Source organism: Suncus etruscus, chromosome 5, assembly GCF_024139225.1.
Source record: "Suncus etruscus isolate mSunEtr1 chromosome 5, mSunEtr1.pri.cur, whole genome shotgun sequence".
NCBI lineage: Eukaryota > Metazoa > Chordata > Mammalia > Eulipotyphla > Soricidae > Suncus > Suncus etruscus.
In genome coordinates this window covers 20,166,150-20,191,837 of record NC_064852.1, presented here as the reverse complement: position 1 = coordinate 20,191,837, position 25,688 = coordinate 20,166,150, and the positions used below count along the sequence as shown (strand labels likewise).

The 25,688-nt window shown below is 55.3% G+C and overlaps 1 protein-coding gene across 2 annotated transcripts in view; it reads left to right on the top strand.

The window, feature by feature from the left end:
* Nucleotides 1-25,688, top strand: part of COL5A1 (collagen type V alpha 1 chain) — a 73,899-nt gene that overhangs the window by 27,418 nt on the left and 20,793 nt on the right. For both annotated transcript variants that reach the window (XM_049774105.1, XM_049774104.1), the window contains exons 8-37: nt 5-166; nt 262-318; nt 4,441-4,482; nt 4,664-4,726; nt 5,362-5,436; nt 5,676-5,768; nt 6,697-6,753; nt 7,128-7,181; nt 7,438-7,491; nt 8,288-8,341; nt 8,741-8,794; nt 9,256-9,309; nt 10,832-10,876; nt 12,158-12,211; nt 12,578-12,622; nt 12,988-13,041; nt 13,122-13,166; nt 13,609-13,662; nt 16,172-16,216; nt 16,723-16,776; nt 17,934-17,978; nt 18,861-18,914; nt 19,170-19,277; nt 20,065-20,118; nt 21,673-21,726; nt 22,779-22,823; nt 22,943-22,996; nt 23,467-23,511; nt 23,799-23,852; nt 24,652-24,705. In XM_049774105.1, the coding sequence (XP_049630062.1) occupies nt 5-166; nt 262-318; nt 4,441-4,482; nt 4,664-4,726; nt 5,362-5,436; nt 5,676-5,768; nt 6,697-6,753; nt 7,128-7,181; nt 7,438-7,491; nt 8,288-8,341; nt 8,741-8,794; nt 9,256-9,309; nt 10,832-10,876; nt 12,158-12,211; nt 12,578-12,622; nt 12,988-13,041; nt 13,122-13,166; nt 13,609-13,662; nt 16,172-16,216; nt 16,723-16,776; nt 17,934-17,978; nt 18,861-18,914; nt 19,170-19,277; nt 20,065-20,118; nt 21,673-21,726; nt 22,779-22,823; nt 22,943-22,996; nt 23,467-23,511; nt 23,799-23,852; nt 24,652-24,705 (1,782 nt within the window). The remainder of the gene's footprint in view (nt 1-4; nt 167-261; nt 319-4,440; nt 4,483-4,663; nt 4,727-5,361; nt 5,437-5,675; nt 5,769-6,696; nt 6,754-7,127; nt 7,182-7,437; nt 7,492-8,287; nt 8,342-8,740; nt 8,795-9,255; nt 9,310-10,831; nt 10,877-12,157; nt 12,212-12,577; nt 12,623-12,987; nt 13,042-13,121; nt 13,167-13,608; nt 13,663-16,171; nt 16,217-16,722; nt 16,777-17,933; nt 17,979-18,860; nt 18,915-19,169; nt 19,278-20,064; nt 20,119-21,672; nt 21,727-22,778; nt 22,824-22,942; nt 22,997-23,466; nt 23,512-23,798; nt 23,853-24,651; nt 24,706-25,688) is intronic.

Here is a 25,688-nt window from a genome sequence, read left to right as displayed (position 1 = left end):
GCAGCCAGCTCCAGGGGAAGGGAAGGATGGAATGGATGGGGACTTCACTGAAGAGACCATTCGGGGGCTGGACGAGAACTACTACGACACCTACTATGACCCCACCATGTCCCCATCAGAGGTGGGGCCGGGCATGCCGGCCAACCAGGACACCATCTACGAGGGGGTGAGCTAGGGCAGGTGTGTGGGTTCTAGGGTGGGCCCGGAGAGACTCCTCAGTGTCTGACAGCTTTCTCCCTTCATCTGGCTCCTGCACCCCAGATTGGAGGACCACGGGGCGAGAAGGGCCAAAAGGGCGAGCCAGCTATCATCGAGCCGGTAAGGGACCCTCTCAGCAGCTGGGGGCTCATGGGGGTAACCTCAGGAACCTACACCCTGGTCTCACGACACCTTCAGGAGGAATCACAGTGAGGTGGTGTCCAGAGGGCCTTGGCTGGATTTGTCACCGCATCATTTTTTCCTGCAGACAAGGAGGCGTGGGGCTTCCCAGGAGAGACCCAGGGACAGCCCAGCGATAGCCAGAGATAGCCTGGACCTGCATGGTTGTGGCAGCAGTGGGTTGTGGTGCCTCATCACCCTGCTCTGGGCTGTTCCTAGAGGGGGACCCAGTGGGAGGGAGCCATGCCTGGGGACGGGGCTGGGGGAGCTGACCTGGATCTATGTGCCCAGGGCAAAAAGTGAGACACATAGTGGCCACTGGGTGGCTCTCAGTCCCCAGATGCCAGGGGCCAGGGCAGGCCGTGGAGGCCACACACTTAAACACACACTCACACATATATACCCATTCACACACTTACATACATTCACATTCACTCATTCGCACACATACTCCATGCAAATTCTGTCACACTTGTGCGCATTTATACTCACACACACCTTGAACATATGCATGCAGATAATGAAGCAGTCACATGTGTAGTCACACACATATGCATGCCACACACAAACTCACATATACAGCCACACACATGTACCACCATACACACTCACATACATGGTCACATGCATATGTGTGGCTAGACATATACATATGCAGTTGTACACACATACACACACACACATATATATATATATTTTTTTTTTGTTTGTTTGTTTTTGTTTTTGTTTTTGGGCCACACCCGGCATTGCTCAGGAGTTACTCCTGGCTGTCTGCTCAGAAATAGCTCGTGGCAGGCACGGGGGACCATATGGGACACCGGGATTCGAACCAACCACCTTTGGTCCTGGATCGGCTGCTTGCAAGGCAAACGCTATCTCTCCGGGCCCTACACATATATATTTTTTACTATTTTCCATGTATAAATCTAGCATGCCTTTGTTAAATTGATTCTTTCTTTAAATAATATTTTATTTGAACACCTTGATTACAAACATGATTGTGGTTGGGTTTCAGTCATGTAAGAGGACACCTCCCATCACCAGTGCAACATTCCCATCACCAATGTCCCAAATTTCCCTCCTCCCCACCCCGCCCCCACCTATACTCTAGACAGGCTTTCTATTCCCCTCATATATTCTCATTGTTAGGATAGTTCGTAATGTAGTTATTTCTCTAACTAAACTCATCACTCTTTTGTGGTGAGGTTCATGAAGTGAGCTGTAACTTCCAGCCCTTCTCTCTTTTGTCTCTGAAAATTTTTTGCAAGAATGCCCTTCATTTTTCTTAAAACCCATTGGGCCCGGAGAAATAGCACAGCCGCATTTGCCTTGCAAGCAGCCTATCCAGGACCAAAGGTGGTTGGTTCGAATCCCGGTGTCCCATATGGTCCTCCGTGCCTGCCAGGAGCTATTTCTGAGCAGACAGCCAGGAGTAACCCCTGAGCACCGCCGGGTGTGGCCCAAAAACCAAAAAACAAACAAACAAAAAACCATAGAAGAGTGAGACCATTCTGCGTCTCTCTCTCTCTTCTCTCTGACTTATTTCATTCAGCATAATAGATTCCATGTATTCCATGTATAGGAAAATTCCATGACTTCATCTCTCCTGACGGCTGCATGATACGTCATTGACACACATATATTTACATATACATCCACTCACAGATACATTCCTACATCACACACCAACATACATTACAGTCACACACACATATATTTACATACCATGCACACAGTAAAATATGGACACACTCACAGTCATACAGTCCTATGCACAAGGTAGTTAGTCACCTACTCAGTCACATACATTATGTGATGTATACACATCCACTTATATGTGCACACCCAAGGCACCCATTCACACACATGTAGTCAGTCACACACATTTACATAGACATGCACGCATTGTCATACATATTTACCTATGTGCACATGAAGACACAATACAAGACATTAACATACCACTAAACACATTAACACACTAATATGCACACTCTAGTATGCACACACATGAACACACATGCACTCACACACAAGTCTCCCGGGGGTGTGACAGATGCCAGTGTCCGTCCAGTCCTGGGCCACCCTTGGGTCCAGCAGCAGGGAAGTGGCTAGGACAACTTGTTGGGGCTCCTGGGACCCACTCATCCAAGGGTCCTGAGACAGAGACGGGTGGTCTATGCATCTGGGAAGCCCCTAGCAGGGCAGGGCGGAAGGATGAGCCCAACTTGAGGCTCCCAGCGGGGAAAGGGCAGCCAAGTGTCCAGGCTTGGCTAAGCTCCTGGTTTGCGGAAGCTTCTAGATGCCTGCACAGGCGTTTGGGTGGATCTGAGCTCTCTCCTGGTCTGTGGTGTTAGCTGTGGTGTATGGAAGACACTGACATAATTTCCGGGCTTCGTGATCCCGTCCCCTCAGGGGCTGGTGGGGACATGACTGCCTGAGGGTTGGGGGGTGTGAGGGGTCCCCAGGCATGGGCTATGAGACCTTGGGGCACCCGAATCCCAAAGATTCTGGAGCGACAGGCTATGTGTGGCTGTGGGTGTCAAAGGGGGTGCTGCACTGTGGCAGAGCCAGGAACTCGACTGGGTTGGGGGGCTAGAGCCAAGGTGAATGCTGTGGGCCGGAGGCACGTAGGCTGTTTCAGGTGCTCAGCAGCACACTAGGGGGTCCCAGAGGGGACTTGTGTGCCGTGAGAAGGACACAGGTGCCAGTCCCTGGGTGGAGGGACCTTCCCTGTGGATTGAGGTTCTGGGGGTCCTCAGCTGTAGACAGGGTTTGGAGGTCTCAATTGTGGAAGGGGACTTTGGGGGCCTTAGCAGTGGGTAGGGATTTGGGAGGCCTTGGCTGTGGTTGGGACTCTGGAGGCCAAAGCCACAAGCTGTCCTTGTGTCCCCACAGAGCAGTGCATTGGGGTGTAGGCAAGACTAGGCCCCCTCAGCAGGCTTCCCTGGGAAGTGGGTGGACCCCCCGGGGCCAGGATGGGTGCAGGGAACTGAGGGAACTACATCTGGACGTAGTTAGAGTGCCCGCCCTTGGCTGCCTCGCCTGCTCCCTGCCCCCCCTCCCCGAAGCTGTGTAAACACTTGGAGTGTCTCTGCAGGGGCCGTGGCCAGCTGGGCTGCAGCCTCAGCAGCCCTCGAGCAGATGGTTGGTCCCCGGAGATGCGCCTCACATCCACATGAGGGTGGTCGCTCCTTCTTCCCCCAGCACTCCCAGTCTCCCTGGAGATGAGTCTCAGTCCAGCTCTGGAAACTGTCCTGTCCCTCATTATTTGCCCCATGACCCCCCACTCAGATCCACACCTTCAGTCATTTCAGCAGGCTGGACCCCCCTAAAGACAGGAAGCCACTCAGCTGGGAGGGCCAACTGAACCCGAGGACCTGGTTGTGCTGCTCTGGGGTGTCCAGCAGGCTCAGGGCACTGACCCCCTCCCCCCAGACCTAGGCTTTAACACCAGCCTCTGCCACAGATATGCGGGTGGCTGGTCAGGCTGGAGTTGTCCTGGAGTCTAGCCTGGGGAGTGGGCTGCTGTGCCTATGGGGCTCCCTTTGCAGGAACCCCCTCCAGTCAGAAACAGGCCCCCTGAATTTCTGAGCCATTCCTGGGGCTGAGGCTGCCTTTATCCAAAGGGGAAGTGGATAGTTCCAGCATGCACACAAGTAACCATGTGCAAATACCATGCTCGATCAACTTCTCTGGGGGCCTCTGTGGGTGGGAAGCCTCTCTACTGTGGTAGGGAGAGATGAGGAGCCCTGGAAGGTGAGAGGTCATGAAGGTGAGTGGTCCGGGGAAGAGAGGGGCACTAGCGTTCCCCTATGGGGAATCCTGTCAGGTTGTGGTACACTTCTGTGAGGGTGCATCATGTAGTTGATTCTCCTAGCTTGAGGTGGTGGGTGCTCTAGACCCATAGGCAGCTGCTGTCCTGACCCCTATCCTGGGGTCCTCCTCTCCCTCCCTGGTTCTGTCACCCAGCACTTGGTGTTGGGGATGTGGGATGCAGATGTTGGGTTAGAATGCCTGTGGGTTGGTGTGGAGGGTCCTCACATACTGTCTCTCCCACAGGGCATGCTCATTGAGGGTCCCCCAGGCCCTGAGGGCCCTGCGGTGAGTACCTCCCCACTTCTGGGCTGTGTGGAACACGCTTGGTGCTCCCTGGAAGTCCTGATGGAGAAGATGACGTGCTGGCTAGAGCCCCCAAGCCTAGCACCTGCCTTCCAGACTGTGTGGCCCTGACTTTGGGGAATCAAGGCACCCCGACTCTCTCTTGACTTTGCTTTTCCTTCAGGGTCTCCCAGGACCTCCAGGAACGACGGGTCCCACTGGCCAAGTGGGAGATCCTGGAGAGCGGGTAAGGGCCACCCTGCAGTCTGGGGTCATGGGTGGTGAGCTGTGTGCCCCATGTCCCACCCTGAGGGGTTCCCACTCACTAAGTGCAGGGCCTGTGGTACAGGAGATAGATGATTATGGAAGGGGACCCTAGATGAGCCAGAAGCGACGCCCCCCCAGGGTTGCCCAGTGCCCTGAAGTCATGGGGCCTGAGTGATGGTGCAGTTGGCAGTAACATGGGGTTCCTGTTCTGTGCCCCTCCTTCCTCACTGATTGGGGTCTGACCATTGGGCTACACCCCAGTAGAGCCAGGAAGAACTGACCCAGGACTGTCCAGCCTTACATGGCCTCATTTCTGTTGAGGCTGGATTCTCCCCCATCTCCAGCTTAACTCCCTCAGGCCACCCTTGGCTGCACCCTCCCCCCCACAGCTGTACTGGCCGGAAGGAGCGATGCATCTGGATGCTGCCTCATCGTGTCCCTCTGCTTCCCTGCACCTCCCAGAGCCCCCCTCAGAGTCCATAAACCTTTAGCCCTGGGATTGTGTTCTGGAACATTCCCTGTGTCTGGCTATGATGTTGCCTATGTCTTTCCGGATCTGAGGCTCCATCCCTGCTACAGAGCCGGTGCTGACCTTCTCTCCCCCGACCTTTGTAGGGCCCCCCTGGACGTCCAGGCCTCCCAGGGGCTGATGGGCTGCCTGGGCCCCCCGGAACAATGCTCATGCTTCCTGTGAGTTTCTCTGTGGATCATGGGGTCTGGGAGCTCAGGGGGTGGGGAGGTGGGCTCAGCATCTCCTTTCCAGGGGACCATAGTCTCTGGGACTTGGAAGCTGAGGGCATATGCTGACTTTGTGGGACTCCCCCATCTACCCCCCCATTCTGGGCCAGACCAGGCCAGATGTTCCTTTGGCCCTGGGGTCCAACAACCCTCCAGATCCCCCTAGGTGACCCCTTGTCTTCCTCCTGCAGTTCCGGTTTGGGGGTGGCGGCGACTCGGGCTCTAAAGGCCCCATGGTGTCAGCGCAGGAGTCCCAGGCCCAAGCCATTCTCCAGCAGGCCCGGGTGAGTGAATCCTAGCGGGGCAGGACCGGGGGTGAGCAGGGGGCCAGGCAGTGAGTCCTGGGGACCCCCTAGATTGTGCTGAGCCCTGGTCCAGGACTGGTGCACTCTGGTGCCTCCTGTACCCATCTCTCCCCCTTGGGAGGGAAGCCCAAGTCCAGGGGGGAAAACTGGGGACCGAGATGTGCTTTTATTCCTTCCAGGAGTGGCTCAGGACTGGGGTGGGGGGTGGGCAGAAGGGAGCTGGAGTCCTTTCCTGAGGACGCAGGACACCCCCGGGGCCTGGCTGTCCCCTCATGTTCTCTGATTTCCTCTTCCCGCTCTGGGGAACCCGCGGTTTTAATTGCTCAGGCTGCGCCCCGTTGATTGCCGGCGCCCGCGCCATCCCTTGTTGGGGTGATATTGATGTGGCTGCGGCTAACGAGCAAAGGCTGGTAATTAGGGCCCTTCAACCTTGAGCTGTTTCCGGGAACCAAGTGCAGGATGCGCCTGAGGGCCGGATCCTGCCTGCACCCCCTACTGGCCGCCCAGGAAATGACCGTGTTTCCCAGGAAGACACCCCACCTTCCCCTGCTCCCCAAGGGGCTGTGGTTAGGGGTGTGCAGGGCCAAGCCCCCCCCAAGAGGACAGAGCTCCACCCGAGGCAGCTAATGGAGGTTCTGGGCTCTCACTGACCCGCACTTAGCATCAAGATAACATCCCAGGGGCCAGAGAGATAATACAGCGATAAGGTGTTTGCCTTGAAAGCAGCCGATCCAGGATGGATGGTGGTTCGAATCCCAGCATCCCATATGGTCCCCCGAGCCTGCCAGGAGCGATTTCTGAGTACAGAGTCAGGAATAATCCCTGTGTCCGTCCGGGTGTGACCCCAAAACCAAAATAAATAAACAAATAAATAAACAAATAACATTCTGTGTCTGTTCCCTTGCAGCTGGCCTTGCGTGGGCCTGCCGGCCCCATGGGGCTCACAGGGAGGCCTGGCCCTGTGGTGAGTGGACAGCTTGGGGGCTGGTGAGAGGGAGAATTGGGGACCTGATGCCCTGGGCTTCCTATGGGTAACCATAGTTAACACTCTTCACACCTCTGGGGCCTTGGTCCAGGGAACACCCACACCGCAGTGGTTACTTTTGCCAGTGACCCCAAAGATCCCAGCCTCTTTGGGGGGGGTTCCTTGTAAGTTACAAGCCCTGTGACCAGCAGGGTCCCTCAGCTTTATCCTCATTCTTCCTGGGTTCCCCACATGAACCTTTCTGAATCTCTGTCCTCCTACCTGTGCTTTGTGCTCATCCTACTCAGGGTGCTCAGGCCTAGGGAGTTGTGGGTGCTCCTCACCTGCTACCCAACCCCACCCTGTCTTCCTAGGGTCCCCCAGGGAGTGGCGGTTTGAAGGGCGAGCCCGGAGACATGGGGCCTCAGGTACGTGGGCCCCAACTTTGTCCCTCAGGAGAGGCGGTGACTCTGGAGTGGGGGGCCCTAAAACTGGATATCTCTAGAAGGGATGACAGTGGGCACTGCTTTTCTTGTGGATATGGTTCACACTGGTGCCTTCTATACCCATTTCTCCCCCTTGGAGGGCAGCCCAAGTCCAGGGGGAAGCTGGGGACTGGGATGTGCTTTTTCCTTGGGAAAACATGAGCCCAACACTGAAGCTTTGTCTTGTGACTCTGGACAGGGTCCCCGCGGTGTGCAGGGTCCTCCTGGCCCCACAGGAAAGCCCGGCAGAAGGGTGAGTGTCAGCAGGGAAGGGTGTCCATAGCAGCCATGCATAGGGGCTGCCCCTCCAGTGCTACACCTGACCCAAGCTCATACACCAGGCTTGGTTGTCCATTGCCCACTAGTTCCTGCCCATCTCTGGCTCATGTGATTCCCACCTGGCCAACCCCCCCTTGCAGAGTTCACAGCTGGCACATCTGGCCCTCCAAGGCCACACCCACATGCCCCTTCCAGTTCAGGCACCCCATGCACTGCTCACATGCTCTGCCTACTCCAAGCACCACCTTTCTCAAGCTCCGCCCACTCCAGGCCCCACCCACACCCTGCCTACTCCTGGCACCACCCCAACAAACTTTGCCCCCATCAGGTACTGCCCCAACAAGATCCATCCACTTTAGGCATCATCCACTCCAGACACAGACACAGCCCTCCTATAGCCCCGCCCACATACCCTACCTATATTTTCTGAGAACTTGGGCTTCTGTGTTACTGGTTCTGAGGAATAGTGACCATCGAGATCCTCTTCCAAGACCCTGTCTGCAGGCACTAAGTAGACTCAGGTTGGGGCCTGGCCATCTTGCAACCCTTCGTGTCCCCAGGGCCTGAACCCTCTGTTTGCTATATCACGGTGGCAGACTGAGCCAATGCTCTGAATTTGTGGGCCCCACAGGCTCAGGTGCATGCTCCTGCAACATTCACTGTGTTTGCTGGGTGTGAATGGGTGCTGCACACAGGGGCTCCTCTCTTGACCACCCCCAAGAAGTTATTGGGGACCACCTTTGTGGTGCCATCCACCGCCTCTTTTCCAGGGCCGGGCTGGGAGTGACGGAGCCAGGGGGATGCCTGGCCAGACGGGCCCCAAGGTAGGTCCCTGCTGAGCATGCCTAGTGTGACAGATTGACTGACAGGGTCTGGGCGATGGGATGGGAAAGGTGTCCTGGGTGCTTCTGGGCCCCCTGTGTTTCCTCCAGAAGCCTGAAGATGTCCCTTGGTCTTGCCCTACCCATGTCCTCCTGCAAGGGGCGGAAAAGGGATTTGGAAGCAGGCTGGTTCATGTCAGATGAGTACCCTCAGACACTGCACACCCCAAATTTAACATTCCTGATACAGCACTGGAACCTCAGGCTTGGGGTCCCATGATGAAGCCTTATTATTTGCAGCTAGAGTTAGTACTGGGCTGAGGGGTTGGGAGCTGGGCCCAGGTGTGAGCAAGTGTAGAGGTTTTAAGGGTAGGCTCAGAACCATCCTCTCTTTTCCAACAGGGTGACCGAGGTTTCGACGGCCTGGCTGGGATTCCTGGGGAGAAGGGCCACCGGGTAAGTGAACCCCTGACAGTCCCGGGAACTGGTGCCCCCTCTGACACACATGCTTGCAGAATCCGGCTGCAAGCCCTGGGACTCGCTCCTGGTGTGTTGCCTGCTCCTGGCCGATAGGGACTAGAGACTGCTGTCCACCAGGGCCGCCCTGTATGGAGGAGCAAACTCGGGGCCAAAGGGGCCCAGAGTCAAGCAGCAGTGCTCCTGGCACAGCGGTGGCCACTTGCAGGGGGCAGTGCAATGTTGCAGTGAGGCCTTGAGGGTAGATGAGGCCCCCAGCATCGGGTCCCCTGCTTTCCCTGCTAACTGCAGTCAGCATGTACCCTTCAGCTTACAGACATTCTCGAAGATCTGTGACTCAGGGACACCTTTGGGTCAGGGTTTGGGATGATGAGGTTTGAGATGGGGACCTGAGGCAGTGATGCACCCCCTTGATGACTCACTTTCCTGTCACTTCCTAGGGTGACCCTGGTCCTTCTGGGCCTCCGGGCTCTCCGGGAGATGATGGAGATCGGGTACGTAACTGCACCCCAGCCCCTCCACTTTCTCAGGGGCAGAAGTACTTGTCAGGGATCCCAGGGTTGGGAGACATGCTTGGTGTCCAAGACTCCTCTCCCTAAGATTAGGGGTGTCCAGAAAGTGAGGTCTGGGTTCTGGGGCTCTGTCAGGGGTTTGGGGGACATGCAGGCCATTTATGCCTTGACTCTTGACCACAGGAGTGGGACTACTTGGAGTTTGTGTCCTCCCTCACTGTTTTGGGGGTGCTAGAGAGCCTTATCACTCTGTGTACCTGTTATTTATGACCTCTTCTCACCTTTTATCCATTATTTTTCTGCCTTCTCATATGTCTATCCTGCTTCACCTTCCTAGCTTTTATCTATCACATACCAATTTATATAATCACGAATCTATCAGTCTTGACTTTATCAACATCTGTTCATCCATGACATCATCCACCGTTTATCAGCTACCATTCACTAGCCATGCATCTCTCTATCATTTCTCCATCTATCCATATAGATATTCATCCATTATCCATCGTCTACCATCCATCGTCCTTCCATTCACTATCCACCCATCCAACATCCATCCATCATTCACCCATTTGTCTACCATTCACCCATAACCAAATCATCATAGATCCACCACCCAATATTCATGCAACCATCATCTAGTCATACATTCTCATTCTTCTTCCATCATCCATAGATCCACATCCATCCACCCATTACTCACCCATCATTCATCTATCATCTGTCAACCATTTATCATCCATCCATCCACCATCTATCATCCACCCACCCATCCATCCATCAACCCATCATCTTTCTATCCATCCATCCATCCATTCATCCATTTATCATCCATCCTCCATCCAACCATTACCCATCCATCATAGATCCACTACTCAACATCTATGCAACCATCCTCTTTCCTTCATACACATATATCATATATAAATATTATTTATCATCCATTATCCATTCATCATTCATAGAACCACATCCATCCACCCATTATCCACCCATCATTCACCCATCATCTGTCATCCATTTATCCATCCATCATCCATCCTTCACCCATCCTCTACTCACCATCCATCATCCATTATCATCCGTCATCTCTGTACCCATCCCCACCCTCTATCCCTCCATAGGCCCATCTGCCATTCCTCCCTCAAGTCCCCCCCTGCACATCCTTTCACCTGCTACCTTTGCTCACTCCATGTATCATTCTGTCATTCATCCCAGTCAGTGCCCAGATCCTTGGTCCCTCAGTTCTCCTCAGAACTATGGCCTGTACAGTGCTGAGCCCCGAATCACCTGTCACTTTCACCTGTCATTTCTGCAGCCTCTAGTTCCCTGCAAGCAGGGCTGTTCTGGGCCTTTCTGGTCAGTACTAGATATGGAAACGGGTCCATGCTGGTCTGCTGCAGAGCCTCTCTGTTGCTAATGGGTGGTCCTTGACTGTCCCTGGCTCTCCCTGACTGTCTTTGACTGTTCTTGGCTGTCTCTAACCCTTGTATCTCCTCCATAGGGTGATGATGGAGAAGTCGGCCCCCGGGGTCTGCCTGGGGAACCTGTAAGTGTGCTGACTGGGGGGGGGGCTTCCATTTCTTTAACAAGCAATTATGGGAGGAGAGTACCAGAGTACCCTCAACACACCTTTCAGCAGGCTCAGATAGAGGACCCCTGAGAGACAGAATCTAGGAGAGACTGATTCTGAGGGGTAGATCTGTGTCTTTCATGACGTGAAATCTTTCATGATTTCTCCTGCCCTTACTGGTTTATGCTGGGGGCACAGGGTGCATGCAGGGTGTTGGGGTCAATCCTGGGGGTACAAGGTATGTGGTGGGTACACAGGTCCATTTGGGAGGGTGCATGCTGGGTAACAGGGTTCCAGGTCTGTGATGGAGGGTCCTGCCAGCAGCAGGGAGCCCTATCCCCAAAGGTCACTACCCCATCTAGACCGAAGCAAGCTTTCTTGCGGGACAATGGACCCCATCCCTCCCTTTCCGCTGACGCATCTCTGGCTCATTTTGTTACCTCCGCACGATGCCTTCGCATCTGGCAGCGTTAATTGGGGAGAAAAATTGGCAGCACTGTGGGAGGAGACCGGGTCGGGCTGGCAGGCTCATTTGGGAAGAAATTAGACCCTGGATGCCTGATCTGCCCCTGGGGACTCGTCAGCACGCCCTGAGCCTAAGCACTGCTGTCTGGGCTATTAGCGGGTGTTAGCGAGTCCTGAACCAGCTGGGCCAGGCCCTGCAGTGGGGTGGCTGAGTGTAGCTGTGGATTTGTCCCTCCCATGATAGATGTGACCAGTGGGGCTGTGACCAGTGACCTACATGTGCTGTCACTGCCCGCAGAGGGAGGGACCCTGCTCAGGTTCTCCCTCTTGGGAGTGATGGTGCTCCCTCTAGGGTTCAGGGTTCTCCCTCTTGGGTGACAATGCTCAAGGTGATGATGCTTCCTCTCAAGGTGAGAATGCTTCCTCTTAGGGTGACAGTGCTTCCTCAGAGCCTTTGGCCAAGACCAGCCACATAAACATACCCCCAGCTGACTTCAGTTAGAGATTCAGGCCCAAGCTAAGTCCCATGCACATGATAGTTGGTGGGTCCCATCTCAGCGGTGGAAAGGGCCCCACAGTGAGGAAGGCTCCCTGACCCCACAGGCACCTTTCAGCCTCCTCTGAGCTCCAGGATCATGTGGGCACCCCAGCTGAGCCGGAGAAGTGGGACACTTAAAGGAGCAAAGTGAAGTCAGGGAGCTGGCCCTGAACCCCTACCAGGCTCTATGGCAGTGGGGGCCTTGGGGATGCAGGTTGTGCTATATGTGCCTTTCTCATTTTTCTCTCATACAGGGTCCACGTGGTCTTCTGGGGCCCAAGGGTCCCCCAGGCCCTCCAGGCCCACCTGTAAGTACTGAGTCCTCCATCCTTGTCTATCCCCGCAACTACCCACCTACTGCCCACCCGCACTATTCTTGCTTCCTGTGTGATGTGGCAGTTACCTGGCATCCCTGATGGTCTCTGCCTGAAAATGTTTCTAGCAGCTTCTGGAACATTCTGGTTGAGGCACCTACTCACCTCTGGATTCGATGGGGTTCCGTCCTTTAAAACTGTGCTTAGTTAGCCCCACCACTGTCGGGGCCCTAGTTGGCCTTCCCATCTAGTGTCAGGCACAGAACTGGGCTAGAGTGAGTGTCCTGGCCCCGGCCTGGGTGTCCCGCATTCCTGCACTCTCTGCTTGCTTCCCGCCACTCAGCCGCTTCATCTCTGCAGGGTGTGACAGGCATGGACGGCCAGACAGGTCCCAAAGGCAGCGTGGTGAGTCTCAGGGTCCCTGGGTCTTGCCTCATAACCCTGCATCCAGGGTGGGATGCTCCAGGCCAGGGGGGACCTGACTTGTTGGCAGGGCAGGATGTGGGTGGCCCTGGGCCCTTGTTTGTGGAAAGTCACAAGAGTGTCCAGGAACAGGCCATGTCCCCACTTTCCCAACTCCAGTACCCAGTCAGAGACTGTGACTGACATACACGGAGACTTTCTCCCCAGGAGCTTGGTTTCTGTCTGTCTTTGTGCTCCGCAGAGGCAGGGGTGCTCCCAATATGGGCAGTGACTCTGTTCCCAGGGAGGGAGCTGGTCAGTGGGAAGCCTTCTGGGGTCCCTCCAGTGCCTTTCTCTGTCTCCTGCAGGGCCCCCAGGGAGAGCCTGGCCCCCCGGGTCAACAGGGTAACCCTGGTGCTCAGGTGAGTGATTGGAAGGTAGGGTGTGGGAGATAGAAAGTGCACTCAGTGCGCTCACCCATTCCATCCTGTTCCCTTTCTAGGGCCTGCCAGGACCCCAAGGTGCCATCGGTCCTCCAGGGGACAAGGTAGGTGGGGGCTGGTACCTACACCCTCCTCTCTGACCCCTGAGAAGCTCAGCCCTGTGTTTGGAAAGTCTCAGGGGTGCCTCACAGCTGCCCTTGCTCTATCCTGCACCCGGTGGGTGCTGTTCTTTATGGAAGGGCTGTCAGTTCAACAGGGTGATACGTAGAACTGTTGGCCTGAAATGCAGATCTTGGAGGGGCGTCTTGCACTGGGCGGCTTGTTTCTGTCCAGCTTTTGCTAAATCTGGGAACTCTTAAGTTTTTCCTTCTGAGTACTCAATGTGCAGGGGCTGGCTTTCCCTGAACCCCGGGTACCTAACAGCTCCTAGCATTGAGATTGGGACCCAGAGAGCAACTGACCAGGGGAGTCTCTGGACACTGCCCCAGATTCCTGGGTGCTGCACAGGGATGAGCCCTTGGCTCAGGCATCACTGCTTTGTTCTAGGGTCCCCTGGGAAAACCAGGCCTTCCAGGAATGCCCGGCGCTGACGGACCCCCGGTGAGTGCCCTGCCCACCTCAACCCTTCACATGCAGTCAGTCATACTCATGTAACACATATGTGCATGCTCACACAAGCTATACATGGTCACACCATGTTCACATACATGAAAACATTTACATGTGCTTTATATATATATGCCACACACACTTATTCACACATCTCACAGATGTGCAACCTGTTTAGTCATGCCTACACGCACATGCCCACGCATGTACATTTTATATATTGTATATATGCGTATACAGTGTGTATTAGTGCACTCACATGCTTACCCACTGAGACCTATGTATACACACATACATACATATCACACACATTCTCACAGAGACACCTATACACTCTCACTCTCTCACACACACATGTCCCTGGTGCCCAGAATGGCAGCCACATGTGTATGGCCCCCATTTCTCCTTCTGGGGGATCAATGAGACTGGTGGTGCTGGGTGCTTGCGCTTCAGGTCTTTAGTTCGGGTGGGGGGAGTGACCCCAGTCTGTCTGGGTAGAATCGTCTGGCCTGGCTCCAACCGTCACGCGGTCCCCAATTGCGAACGAAGGGAGGCGACACGTGCCCAGAGCGTATTTTTATCCACCCAAGGAGGGAGGGTGATTAGCAAATGTGTCTGCAGCATGAGCACACAGCTGTGGGCCCAAATTAGACACCCCCCGAAATAGCAAGTGGTGGATCCGGTGTGGGGCCGAGCGGAGGCAGGAGAGAGCAGGGCAGGCTCCTGGCCAGGGCACGTGTGTGCGCATGTGTGTGTGTGTGTGTGTGTGTGTAGATGAGTAAGCACTGTGTGATGAGGCATGTAAGTGCTGGTGTTGCATGTATATAAACGTGCTGTGTAAGCAATTGTATATACATGAGTTTGTGTAAGCATATGTGGGGACCCATCTGTGTGGGCATGTTTCAGTGGTGTGTGTCTGACTTTTGCCTGATGTCTATAAGTGGGATATGTGCACAGGTGTGGAACGCATGATAAATGTGAACATGTGCAGGTGTGTGGCTCATGGGGGTATGTATTCAGTGCATGTAAATGTGTGCGTGTGTGTGATGGAGGCATGGAGGAGTATTTATTGTGCCTGTGGGCATGTGCGCAAGAGCATTAGGGTGTGTGTGCACATGTGATGGAGGTGCATGGTTGTGTGTTACGTATGTAAGTATGGGCATGCAGAGGGAGAGCCTCGCCAGCTCCGTGCACTCACTAGAAGCCGCTGCAGGTTGAGCCGTTGCTGTTTTCTAGAACATTCAGTGGCGGCTGCAGCGGGGTTGGGACAGGAAGCCAGAACTGCTGAGTGAGGGATTTTAGGCCATGGATATTTGTTTTAATAACCCCATTACAAATTGAGCAAGGCAATTAGCAGGTGACCGGCAGACACCCACCGTTGGCTTTGCAGCAGGTCCTGGTTGCCGGGTCATGGCCAGCCAGCCCCTGCCAGTCTCCTGGCTTTATGGAGCCCAGCTGTGAAACACTGAGTGTTTAGCACAATGCCATCCTTGCCTTGAACCCACGTGGACACAGAATTGCACTAATTAGAAGGAACTCCACAGGAAACAGAACAGTAGTGGAAAAGGCCGGTTTGGGCATCCAGCAAGGCTTTGGCAACCAGAGGGTAATGCCGCCCCAGCCTGGTCCATCTTGAGTGTCCTGTGTGGTGACATTGCACAGAGCTGGGCACTGGGGCGATGTCTACACTAGTTCCACCCTGGAGTCCCCTCCCTGCATTGAAATGGGACCCCCCCAAGTCATAGGAGCTGACCCAGTTCTAGGGTGCTCAGGGCCTCGGGGCTCCTACATCTGCTCTTGCCTCCCTGTCCTCTCCAGCCTTGTCAAACTTGAAAATCTGGAGTCTGAGTGCTGGCTGAGGGTGCGGGCTTCAAAGCCAGAGACCAGAGTACCAGGGACCTGGAATGCCAGGAGCATATGAGGAGTAGTGCTTGGGAGCGGGAAGTGGGTACCGAGACTTACCTGGGGTGCACAGAAAGAGGGCATTGGGGCAGGCATGGGGGACTAATGCACCTTCACTAGCCTCAGGGGGACTGCCCTGAGGTTTCAAGTCGGGGATAACAGCTGTGAATCTCTGATGTTTCTTGTGTTGGAAATCACCTTGGATGGGACAGATGCCAGCACTGGAGGTGGGAGCGTGGTGTCCATCGCCTACTTCTGGCTCCTCTGCTTTCTTGCTTAGATTCTCCTGCGTGACTTTTTCATCCCCACTGTCCCAGCCCCCTACAATGTGATAATTTTGGAAATATCATGAAGGGGTATAAGGCAGGGATGGGTTTTAGGAACTGAGGTACAGTAAGTGTCAAATGTGGTGACTCCCATAAGTCCCTCTTCTCCCACACCCTCGTCTCCCACAAGAGTAACACCTGTTACTCTTGCTGTATGAACTCAGGGGTGCCCAAAACCCCATGATGTTCCCTGTATCCTATGGCTGGACATTGCAGGGATGAGTCACCTTCATGGCTCAGATAGCCTTTGACCAGTGGCTTCTCTCCTGCAGGGACATCCCGGCAAAGAAGGGCCTCCCGGCGAGAAAGGCGGCCAGGTGGGTCTCTGCCCCTCAGCCCGGGCTTACCCCTTTGTGCTGGACACCCTATCATCTGCACTGGACTCAGGTTTCTCCTGCCTGATGCTCCGGCACCCCTAAATCCAGGACTGAATCACTGACTATGTATGTGTTGGGGGGACTCAACCATGGGGACTCACTGTACAGGGTGGGAATGAGATCCACTGGGCATGCCTGTTCTGTCCAGGCTGGAGAGTACAGACCCTGGGATGCGGTTGGGTACATTCCCCAGGTGTGGCATTCCATGGAATTGGGGGGGGTTCTACCCACCCCCTTTATCCCACCTGCTTCTCAGGGCTCCATTGCCGAGGGGGGGGCTGTGAGCACCCCAAAGTCCCGAGTGTTAGGGAGCTCCCCGAGGCCAGATTCACTTTGGGGAAAAAAGAAGGGACACCCCATTCCTATATTGTGCCCCTCAGGTTCTTAGCTGTGCTGTGCTGGGTGTATCTGATGTGACCTTCATATCATCCTTTCTTCTCTTTCAGGGTCCCCCTGGGCCCCAGGGCACACTTGGCTACCCTGGTCCTCGGGGAGTGAAGGTGAGTCTGGATTCCTAGAGCTCAGCATTAGCACGTGGGGTACAGGGTTGAGGAGTGCAGAGCTGAAAGGTACAGGGCTGAGGGGTATAGGATGCAGGTCTGAGGGGTGCAGGGCAGCACCTGTGGGCAGCTTCCCCCTCTAGTCCAGAGGGTCACCCCCTTGCATATCTTGGGTGGCCTGAACAGGGCAGGGAGTGACCCCGTGTGTCCACCCAGGCAGTGGGCAGGTGTGAGCAGTTTCAGTGACTGGTGGGCTCAGGCACCCAGCCAGCCAAAGGGCAGGATGCTCCAAGTTCCAAACTCCTTGTGGACAGTGTGTCTGGATCCTGGTGCAGATCTGGAATATATCCTCCTACCAACCCTGTGCTCTGAGGGAGGAGCTGGCTCTCCTATTGGAAGCTTCCAAAATCCTGCTCTTCTGACACGACATGGTCTCTGATTCAGGGCCCAAGCCTGGGCCATTTCCCCCTTTTACCCCCGCCAGGGAGGCACGGAGTTCTGCCCAGACCACACCCCTCCATATCTGTTAAGTCCTTCCAGTCAGTCTCTCAGGGTTCCCAGCATAGGCCCTGCAGCTCTGGCCACCAGAGGTCGCTGCAGCCCTGAGGTCTGGACAGGGCTCCTTGGCCTCAACTTCGGGTTGAATCTCAACTGAATCTTTGGGTGGTGTCCTGAGGTTGCAGGGGTAGGGGGCGTGGTGGCCTTGCCCACTGGGACCGGGCAGAAGCCAGGCCTTAAGCTTTCTGGGAGTGCTCCCACTTCCTGGGAGGGTTATCGCTGGTGCCCATCAGTGAGCAAGGGGCCTGTCATCCCTGATTCTTAGTGAGACAATTCCTGAGGTACTCGGGTACCCAAGATGCTGTCCCTGTCCCTTGTCCCTCTAGAATCCTGGGATTCAGGGCTGCAGTCTAGATGTACTGTTTAGGAAACACCATTGTACTCTGAATTCTGTGCCCACTCCTTCCCACCCTGCAGCCACCAGGTGACTGGAATCTGGGCCAAAGTTAGAGTGGGTCAGTGCTATTCCCAAGCCTGAGAGAGGGCAAGGAAGGTTCCAGAAGGCCAGGAAAATGGGCAGGGGGAGTGCTAGGGTGGGTTTGAGGCTCTGTTGGCTGATGAAGTCCTGAGACCCTCACCCCGCCCTTCTCTGTTCGCAGGGGGCAGATGGTATCCGAGGCCTGAAGGGTACCAAAGGCGAGAAGGTGGGTTCTCTTCTGGCAGGTACTGGGCAATCCTGGGCAGAGCCACTGGGAACTAGGACATCCGCCCCATGCTCAGCCACACTGGCTATGCTTCCTGCCTCCTGGGAGCTTGGGGTACAGGACTGAGTGTCCTGAGTCCTAGGGCTTCTCAGTCACTAGTCCTGGAACTTTCCAGAATCTGACCCAGCAAGTCAGTCTGACATAGCTTCTGATAACCCCTAAGCCAGGTGCTCAGCACATACTCCCTCTTCCCTAGCACCTCCAGATCCTGAATTCTTTCTTTTTGGGGGATTTCTTGGCCCCCACGACATACCTTGTTCTTCTTGCCTTTGTCCAAGCCCAGGGACAGCTGCTGGATACCCTATTGACGGGGTGTTGGGTGGCTCTGGGCCTGCAAGATGACAGAAGAGGGGTGGGACCATCTTTGCATATGGCAGTGGGGGTATCTGCAGACTGAAAGGGAAGGTTCCAGAAAGCCCCATCCCATGACAGAGTGGCCAGTGAGTTTGTGGCTGTCTGGTCCCAGGAAGGCCCATGCATGCATCTTCTCTCTCCAAGGGCCTGGAAAAGGGGGGAAACGTCCCTTGGGATTTCTCCCTAGCTGGGCCCCTTGAGTTGTCACCTCATGGGTCTCCCTGCTGCAGCGCTCCTCATCCTTCATGCTGTGTTCCCCACCATCCTTGCCATGCTCCCACCGTCCTTGCTGTGCTCCCACCATCCCTGATGGGCCTCAATGCAGGAAACTTCAAGCATGAGTGTGTGTGGGTTCTAGGGACATGCGTGCCCCCTAGGAAGTGGGAATGGGTTAGGGTGCTCCACATCCCCCCAGCACCCTGTGGCTGGGGGGTCTTCATCCAAACTAGGGCTCTCTGCTCCCCTCAGGGTGAAGATGGCTTCCCTGGCTTCAAGGGAGACATGGGCATCAAAGGTGACCGGGTGAGTATGGCGACATGTGGGGTGGGGTGCAGAGAGCCCAGGGTGGCCTCTGAGGCATCAAGGCTGTGACTGCCCCAGACGCCTGTCCTGGGGGACAGGGTCAGGGAATTCTGCAGCCTGCTCTCTGGCCAGGATGCCCCATGAAGGGGTGCCAGGAAGGTGATGCAGTACAGGCTTGGGGTGCATGGGCATCTCCCTCCCTTGAACATGTCCCTGACCCCATTGGAGTTCCTTTATCTCTTCTCCAACTTGCAGGGGGAGATCGGCCCACCTGGACCCCGAGGTGAAGATGGCCCTGAGGGTCCAAAGGGTCGTGGGGGCCCCAACGGCGACCCTGGCCCTCTGGGCCCCACTGGGGAGAAGGTAGGGGACAGGGGAAGAGGGGGTACAGCTTTGTGTTCATCTGGCTGAGCTCCCCTAAGGGCTAACCTATTGCTCCTAACCCCCCCACCTGGGGACATTTTGGGGCAAGTGTGTGTATGGTGTTCTTCCTGGGTGCCCCAGCTTGCTAATCAGGAGATCGGGGGCCAGGCCTAACTATGAGATTAGGGATCTGAGTCCCGCAGATCATGAGATTGGGGGTCTGAGTTCCATAGTCCATGTCCTTGGTCCTCACAGGCTCCTGCTATGTCAGAACTCACCATGTAGTTAGGGATAGTGGCTGATACTGAGCTATAGATGGGGTAGCCACAATTACTCTGTTGTAGACAGGGGTAGAGGCTGGTTCAGGGGTTTAGATGTGGTAGTAGCTGATACTGGGCTCTAGACAGAGCTAGTGCCTGGGACTGGGGTATAGACGGGATAGTGACTGATACTGGGGTGTAGATAGAGGTTGTGGTTTAGATACTCAGGGTCCCACCCCTGCTGCAGAGTTTGACCCTCCTGCCCCTTGAGGCCTATCTTGTGGGGGTCCTGGGGTGCCTGAGCCCATGTCCTCTCCTCAGCCCGAGTCTCTTCTTGTTCTCATGGGCCCTTGCAGCAGTCTGCAGCCCCTCACTCTCAGGGGGCCACCCCGTCCCTAAATCACACTGGGATACATGGGAAAATAGGGGTCTCAGATGCCATCTGGGGGCTACCTGCTCCACCCTGCTCTAGGAAACGGAGAAGCGGCTGGGCCCTGAGTGTGGACCATCTCTCTGTCTCTCTGCAGGGCAAACTCGGCGTGCCAGGACTTCCAGGCTACCCTGGCAGGCAGGGACCGAAGGTGAGTGACCAAGTGGCCATGGGTGCATGACAGGCTGCCTCTGTTCATCCACCTATGGTTTCCAGGAGCAGGTATTGGTGTTATCAAGCAGGCAGTGTATGGACATGATGTGGCTGCTCACCAAGGCCCCACAGGTTGGCAGAAGTGAGGCTGGAGGCTGGGTCACAGCTCCCCACTTTTGTGTCCTGGGGAGGAACCAGGACAGGACAGGACAGGACACGAGCTTTGCTAGGACCACAGGAAAAGGATAGGTTGGGGGCCTGAAACAGGTGGTGAGGCAGGGCCCCTCCTCAGGGAGGTACCTCAACTCTGGGCACAGCCTCGAAAGCTGCCCCGTTCAGAGATGTGCCCCTTCTTTATGGGCTGAGCAGAATCCACAGAAGGCCTGATACCACACAGAGGGCAGAAACCTCCTAAGATACTCAGCTTCTTCAGGGGTGTGGCTCAGCTGCCCACCGGGGCGTGCATTCTCTCCATGTTTGAGTAAACACGACCCTCTGCTCTGTGGGCACCATGGATCTCCACAGGGAGCTGGTTTATAGCAGTTGGCACCTGCATTTACATTTATTTACAACTGTGTGGGGTGCCCGGATTTCGGGAGACATTTGGGAGTGTCACGAAGTGTTTATAAAATGCAGCAAATAAAATGATGTCGTGAGCGTGGCAGTCAGGCCCAGCCCCCACCCCACATCTCAGCAGCATGCCTTCTCTCCACTCCCCAAATATCAGGGGGTGCGAGCAGAGGGGCAGAAGGGAACATGTAATGACTCAACTTTGGGTTTGTGATTTGGAATCTGTGAAATGCTCAGAAAATATTTATTGAGCAGATGGTGCTTGGATGGAGAGGAGGTGGGTGTTAGATGGTGGTTGTGGGGTAGAGGAGAGGGAGTGTTAGAATGGATGATGGTGGATGGATAGATATAGGGATATGAATGGGTGGATGGATGGACAGTGATGATGGATCGTGGATGGATATTGGATGGTGGGTGGATAGACAGTGGAAGGTAGATGGGCAGATGGGTGGATGGTGGATAGATGGATGATAGATGGATGAATGGATGGATGGTGGATGGGTGGGTGGGTGAATGCTGGATGGATAGATAGTGGTTGGTGGATGTATGGTAGATGGATAGTGGATGGATTGGTGGATGGGTGGATGAATGATAGATGATGCATGGTGTATGGATGGATGGGTGCATAAATGATGAATGAGTGGATGATATATGAGTATTTGGGTTGGTGAAAGGGTGGAAGGATAGATGGTAGATGGGTGGGTGGGTAGACGGATGGGTGGTGGATGGATGGATGGATGAATGGGTGAATGGGTGAGTAGATAATGGATGGATGGTAGGTAGATGGTGGGTGATGGGTGGATGATGGGTGATGGGCAGATAAATTATGTATGAATGGTGGGTCGTGTGTGTGTGTGTGTGTGTGTGTGTGTGTGTGTGTGTGTAAACAGACTTTAGGTGTTTCTGGATGTTGTGGTTTTAAGGCCTTGCATGCCCTTCTGGTCCAGCTCTCACACTCCTTCCCGGGCCCTCTCTCTTTCAGGGTTCAATCGGATTCCCTGGATTTCCTGGTGCCAATGGAGAGAAAGGGGGCAGGGTAAGGATGACAGTTTGGCTCCACCACCCTCTCCCTAGCAGCTGGTCCCTGTGGGGCTGTTTCCTTCTCACCCTCTGCTAGCAGAGTTTTCCAGAAAGCTGACCTGGGATGGGGGTAGCCACCAGTGTCTCATTGGTGGGCACTCCCAGCACCAGGTAGGGGGCATTGTGGGGATTGGCCCCAGGTTTCCAAAATGTTCCCTGGATGCACTCCAGGCCAGAGCTGTGGGCCTGGTGAATTCTGACGAGAGGAAGAGATATCTGCACTGGAGGGGCAGGTAGCCAGGCTGGGGCAGAGAGTCAAGAGAGGGCATTCAGAAGAGCCTGGACCACTCTATCCAGATGCCCAAAGCCTGCTGATGGCAGAGATCCTGGAGGACCCCGCTGTGTGGCCAAAGCATCCAGACAGGAACATTGGCAGGAGTGGCCTCTGGAGGGTATTAGAGAGTGGGTCAGGGCAGGGAGCTGGGCCAGAAGCTTGATTTCTGGAGGCAGATACATGAGAAGTATAGAGATTCCTCAGGTGACCTGGGTGGCCTGTTTGTCCTGGCTCTGCATCGTCCACTGTCCCCAGCTCTCCCGTACTTGCTTCCCCTACCCATCTGGCCCTGGGATCTGGGGCCAGAGGTGGACACCCCACAGGTCCTTTCAGAGCAGTGCCTGGAGGTGGAGCCACTGTTTGCTGCAGTTTGGAAAATGCAAACAACCTCCAGGAAAAAAGGAGCCTCAATTCTATTAAAGGAGAAGCCAGTGCCACGCGATGATTTATGTATTAAATCGCAGCTTTCCTCACGGGCGCAGCCTGCTGAAAATTTAATAGCTAATATTCTTACAGTAGCAAAAGTGAATTATGTATGAAAGGGTTGGGCCGGGTGCTCTTTTCTTGCAATAATGATCCCCCACTAGGAAGGAGAAGGAGCAGGAGGGAGTATGGGGTGGGGCGGTCACCACAGTACGTGGAGTGCCATGCAGCCTGGCTGGGAGAGTCTGACAGGTGGTCAGTGCTGGGTGCACCTAAAACTAATTCACCACCCCTGTCTTCTTTGGCTCTAGGGCACGCCAGGCAAGCCAGGACCACGTGGGCAACGGGGACCTACGGTAACGTCCCTGGGATTGAGACTGACTTCCAGAGTTGGGAGCTTGTTCCATGGGGGTGTATAAGGGTTTCTAGGGTCTCCAGGCTTTGAGCCAACCGATCTTCTCTCCTATCTGTCCAGGGTCCAAGGGGCGAGAGAGGACCCCGGGGCATCACTGGGAAACCAGGCCCCAAGGTAGGTTTGTGTTTCCGGAGCAGCTGAGATGGGGAAGAACTCAGGATTCAGAAGGTGCTGCCTCCTGCCCCCGATATCCTGGTGATGATATGGGCCCCTACATGCTCCCCAGCCTGCAGAAGACAACTCTTGGGATCTCTCTGGTGCTATCAGGGCCCATCTGGGCCTCTCTGGCCCTTTCTGGCTTTTTCTGGCTCTTTCTGGTCCAGGACTCAGTCCTCAGTGAGCGGTATTGCATGACCCCCAGAACTGCCATGCAACCCTTGGTGGCAGATCCCAGAGGATGTGCCCAGAGCACATGTGTGTGAGAGGAGCCCAGACTGTCTCTGCAGGGGACCATTCGCGGGGACTTTCCTGGCTACTGTGGACAGGCCTGGCTGGGGCTCTGCTGAGTCACCGCAGGGTCTAGGGCCTGGCTACAGCTGCCCAGTCGACTGGGCAATTCTCACCACTCCCTCCTTCTGTCCTAGGGCAACTCTGGTGGGGACGGCCCAGCTGGCCCTCCGGGGGAACGGGTGAGTGTGGTCATAGCTCCTCTGGGACCTCTGTTATTCCTCCCGGGCATGGTAGGCCCCCCTTACCTCTGAGGTGGTCTAGACTTGGTGCCCTTATGGTCTTTGGGGTTGGGGAGCCTGAGCTGGGTTCTGTGACCTGCATCCCCATGGTCCCAGCACCCCGGCCTAAGCTTCCTCTTGCAGCTGGGATTAGCAAGGCCTCATTGTGATGAGCTCCAGCAGCGATGTAGACAGCTGGTGTAGATAGGACATCTGTCTCCTGCCAACTGGCCACTTTCTGTCCCTAGGGACCCAATGGACCCCAAGGACCCACAGGCTTCCCAGGAATCAAAGGCCCCCCTGTAAGTAATGTACCTCGTTTCTTCCTGGAAGTATCAAGCTGCTAATGGTTGTGGGGGTTAAGGGCAGTCTGAGTGCATCCTCTGCACCCCTGCCTTGTGTCTCTGTGACTGTTCAGGCTGGTAGGGTTCTTCCGTGCATTCCTTTCTCTGCTCCCAGGAAAGCCTTGTGTGACCCCAGAATATCTGTGTGTGAGACAGGCCTAGTCATGTGGTCCCAGGGTTCTGAGGCTCATTCGCAGACATGTGGGTGTGAAGTGGAGGAAGAAGGGGGGTCCCAAATGTCAACATGGGAGGCTGGTTCTTCGGCAGTTTTGGGATCAGGCTGCCCAATTCTTCTGGCAGGGTTGGGAGTGCTGGACACCCCTTTTTCAGTCACATGACTTGTCCCCACACTCTTGACCTCTTCATAAAAGATGCCAGTTCAGGCGAGGCTATGTGTCCACACCAGGCCCTACCTTGCTCCAAGCACCCTAGGGGTGCTAGGTTCCCCAAGACACCTAGAGGTGTCCCCCACTTGAAGTCAAGCCACATCCTGCTTGGGGACTCCAAGCCACTCTCACAGCCCAAGGGCATGGCTGCCCCATCCGTTCTCTGAGGCCCAGATCAGAGGTTTCAACCGGAGCGTAGGAGGTAGGGGTGTCTGATGATGGGGGCACACTTGGCACCCTGTGGCATGGATTCTCTCCATGGTAGATCTGGCTTGTCTCCAAAGGAATGTGCTGGGGGTGGGGGAGGCCCAGTCTGGGCTGCCCACTGGGCCTGCCACAGCACTCATATCCCTCTGTCCCTGTCTTCCTAGGGCCCCCCAGGCAAGGACGGGCTCCCCGGACACCCAGGACAGAGAGGAGAGACTGTGAGTATTGGTGCTGGGGTACAACCAGGGGTCTTCCCAAGTCAGGCTCGTGTGGCTCCCAGACCATGTGGAAACGAGTTGTTTGTGCCAGGTTTGCTAAGCAATGGTGGTTTTGTCACCAAGTATCTGCAAAGGTCCCGGGTGTCGGCTCATTTACCAGCCTGTTGGGGATTTCTGGGGGAGCCTCTTCTGGTCAGGAAGCTTCTGCCCTTGTGGGCCTATTATGCTGACCTGAAGAACCCGAGAGTGGCAGGAAAATCCTCCACGGTGGCGACTGCTCAGCCGGGTATGATGCAGCGTGCACGGGACCTGGGGCCTGCATGTCACCTTGGAGTCTCCTTTGACTTTGCATATGACCCTGAACCACCATATGACCTTGGGCTTCCTTATGACCTTGAACTTGCCCTCTTCTGGGACCTTGAGCTCATCTGTGACCTCCAAGCTCCCAGATTAGACACTAGGCTTTAAAGTCCCTGGAGGTGGCCGGGCTGGCCCAGAGCAGAGTTGGGATTTGGTCAGTGCGTGTCTTCTCCTGCACTGAGAAGGGAAGGAAGGTGCAGCTATGACTGTGCCAGCGTTGACAGATGGGGGTTTTGTTGGGAGAAGAGAATGGGGCCACCATGGGCGACTGGTTCCCCCTCATGCTTCTATGACTCCAGCTCCCCTCCCTCCTGCTGCTGCATCCTGCAAAGTGGAGATTGATGTTCTCTGAGTCACTGGGCCTGTGTCTCTAGGGTCCAGTCTCTGAGGGACTTTGGGGCACCCCTGAGAGAGCCATACACACGGGGCTTTCCTCTTCCCAGAGTGCATCACTTCTTAGCTAGGACACCAGGCCCACACTGCCCCGGGCAGTAGGTAACTCCCACCTTGGTGAAGGGGCATTTTCCCCACTGCTTCCCTCCCTCCATGTCTTCCCAATGATGCCCAACTGGCTGCCCCTGACTCCCTGACTGACCTGAGTGCAGTAGCCCTCAATCCTGCCT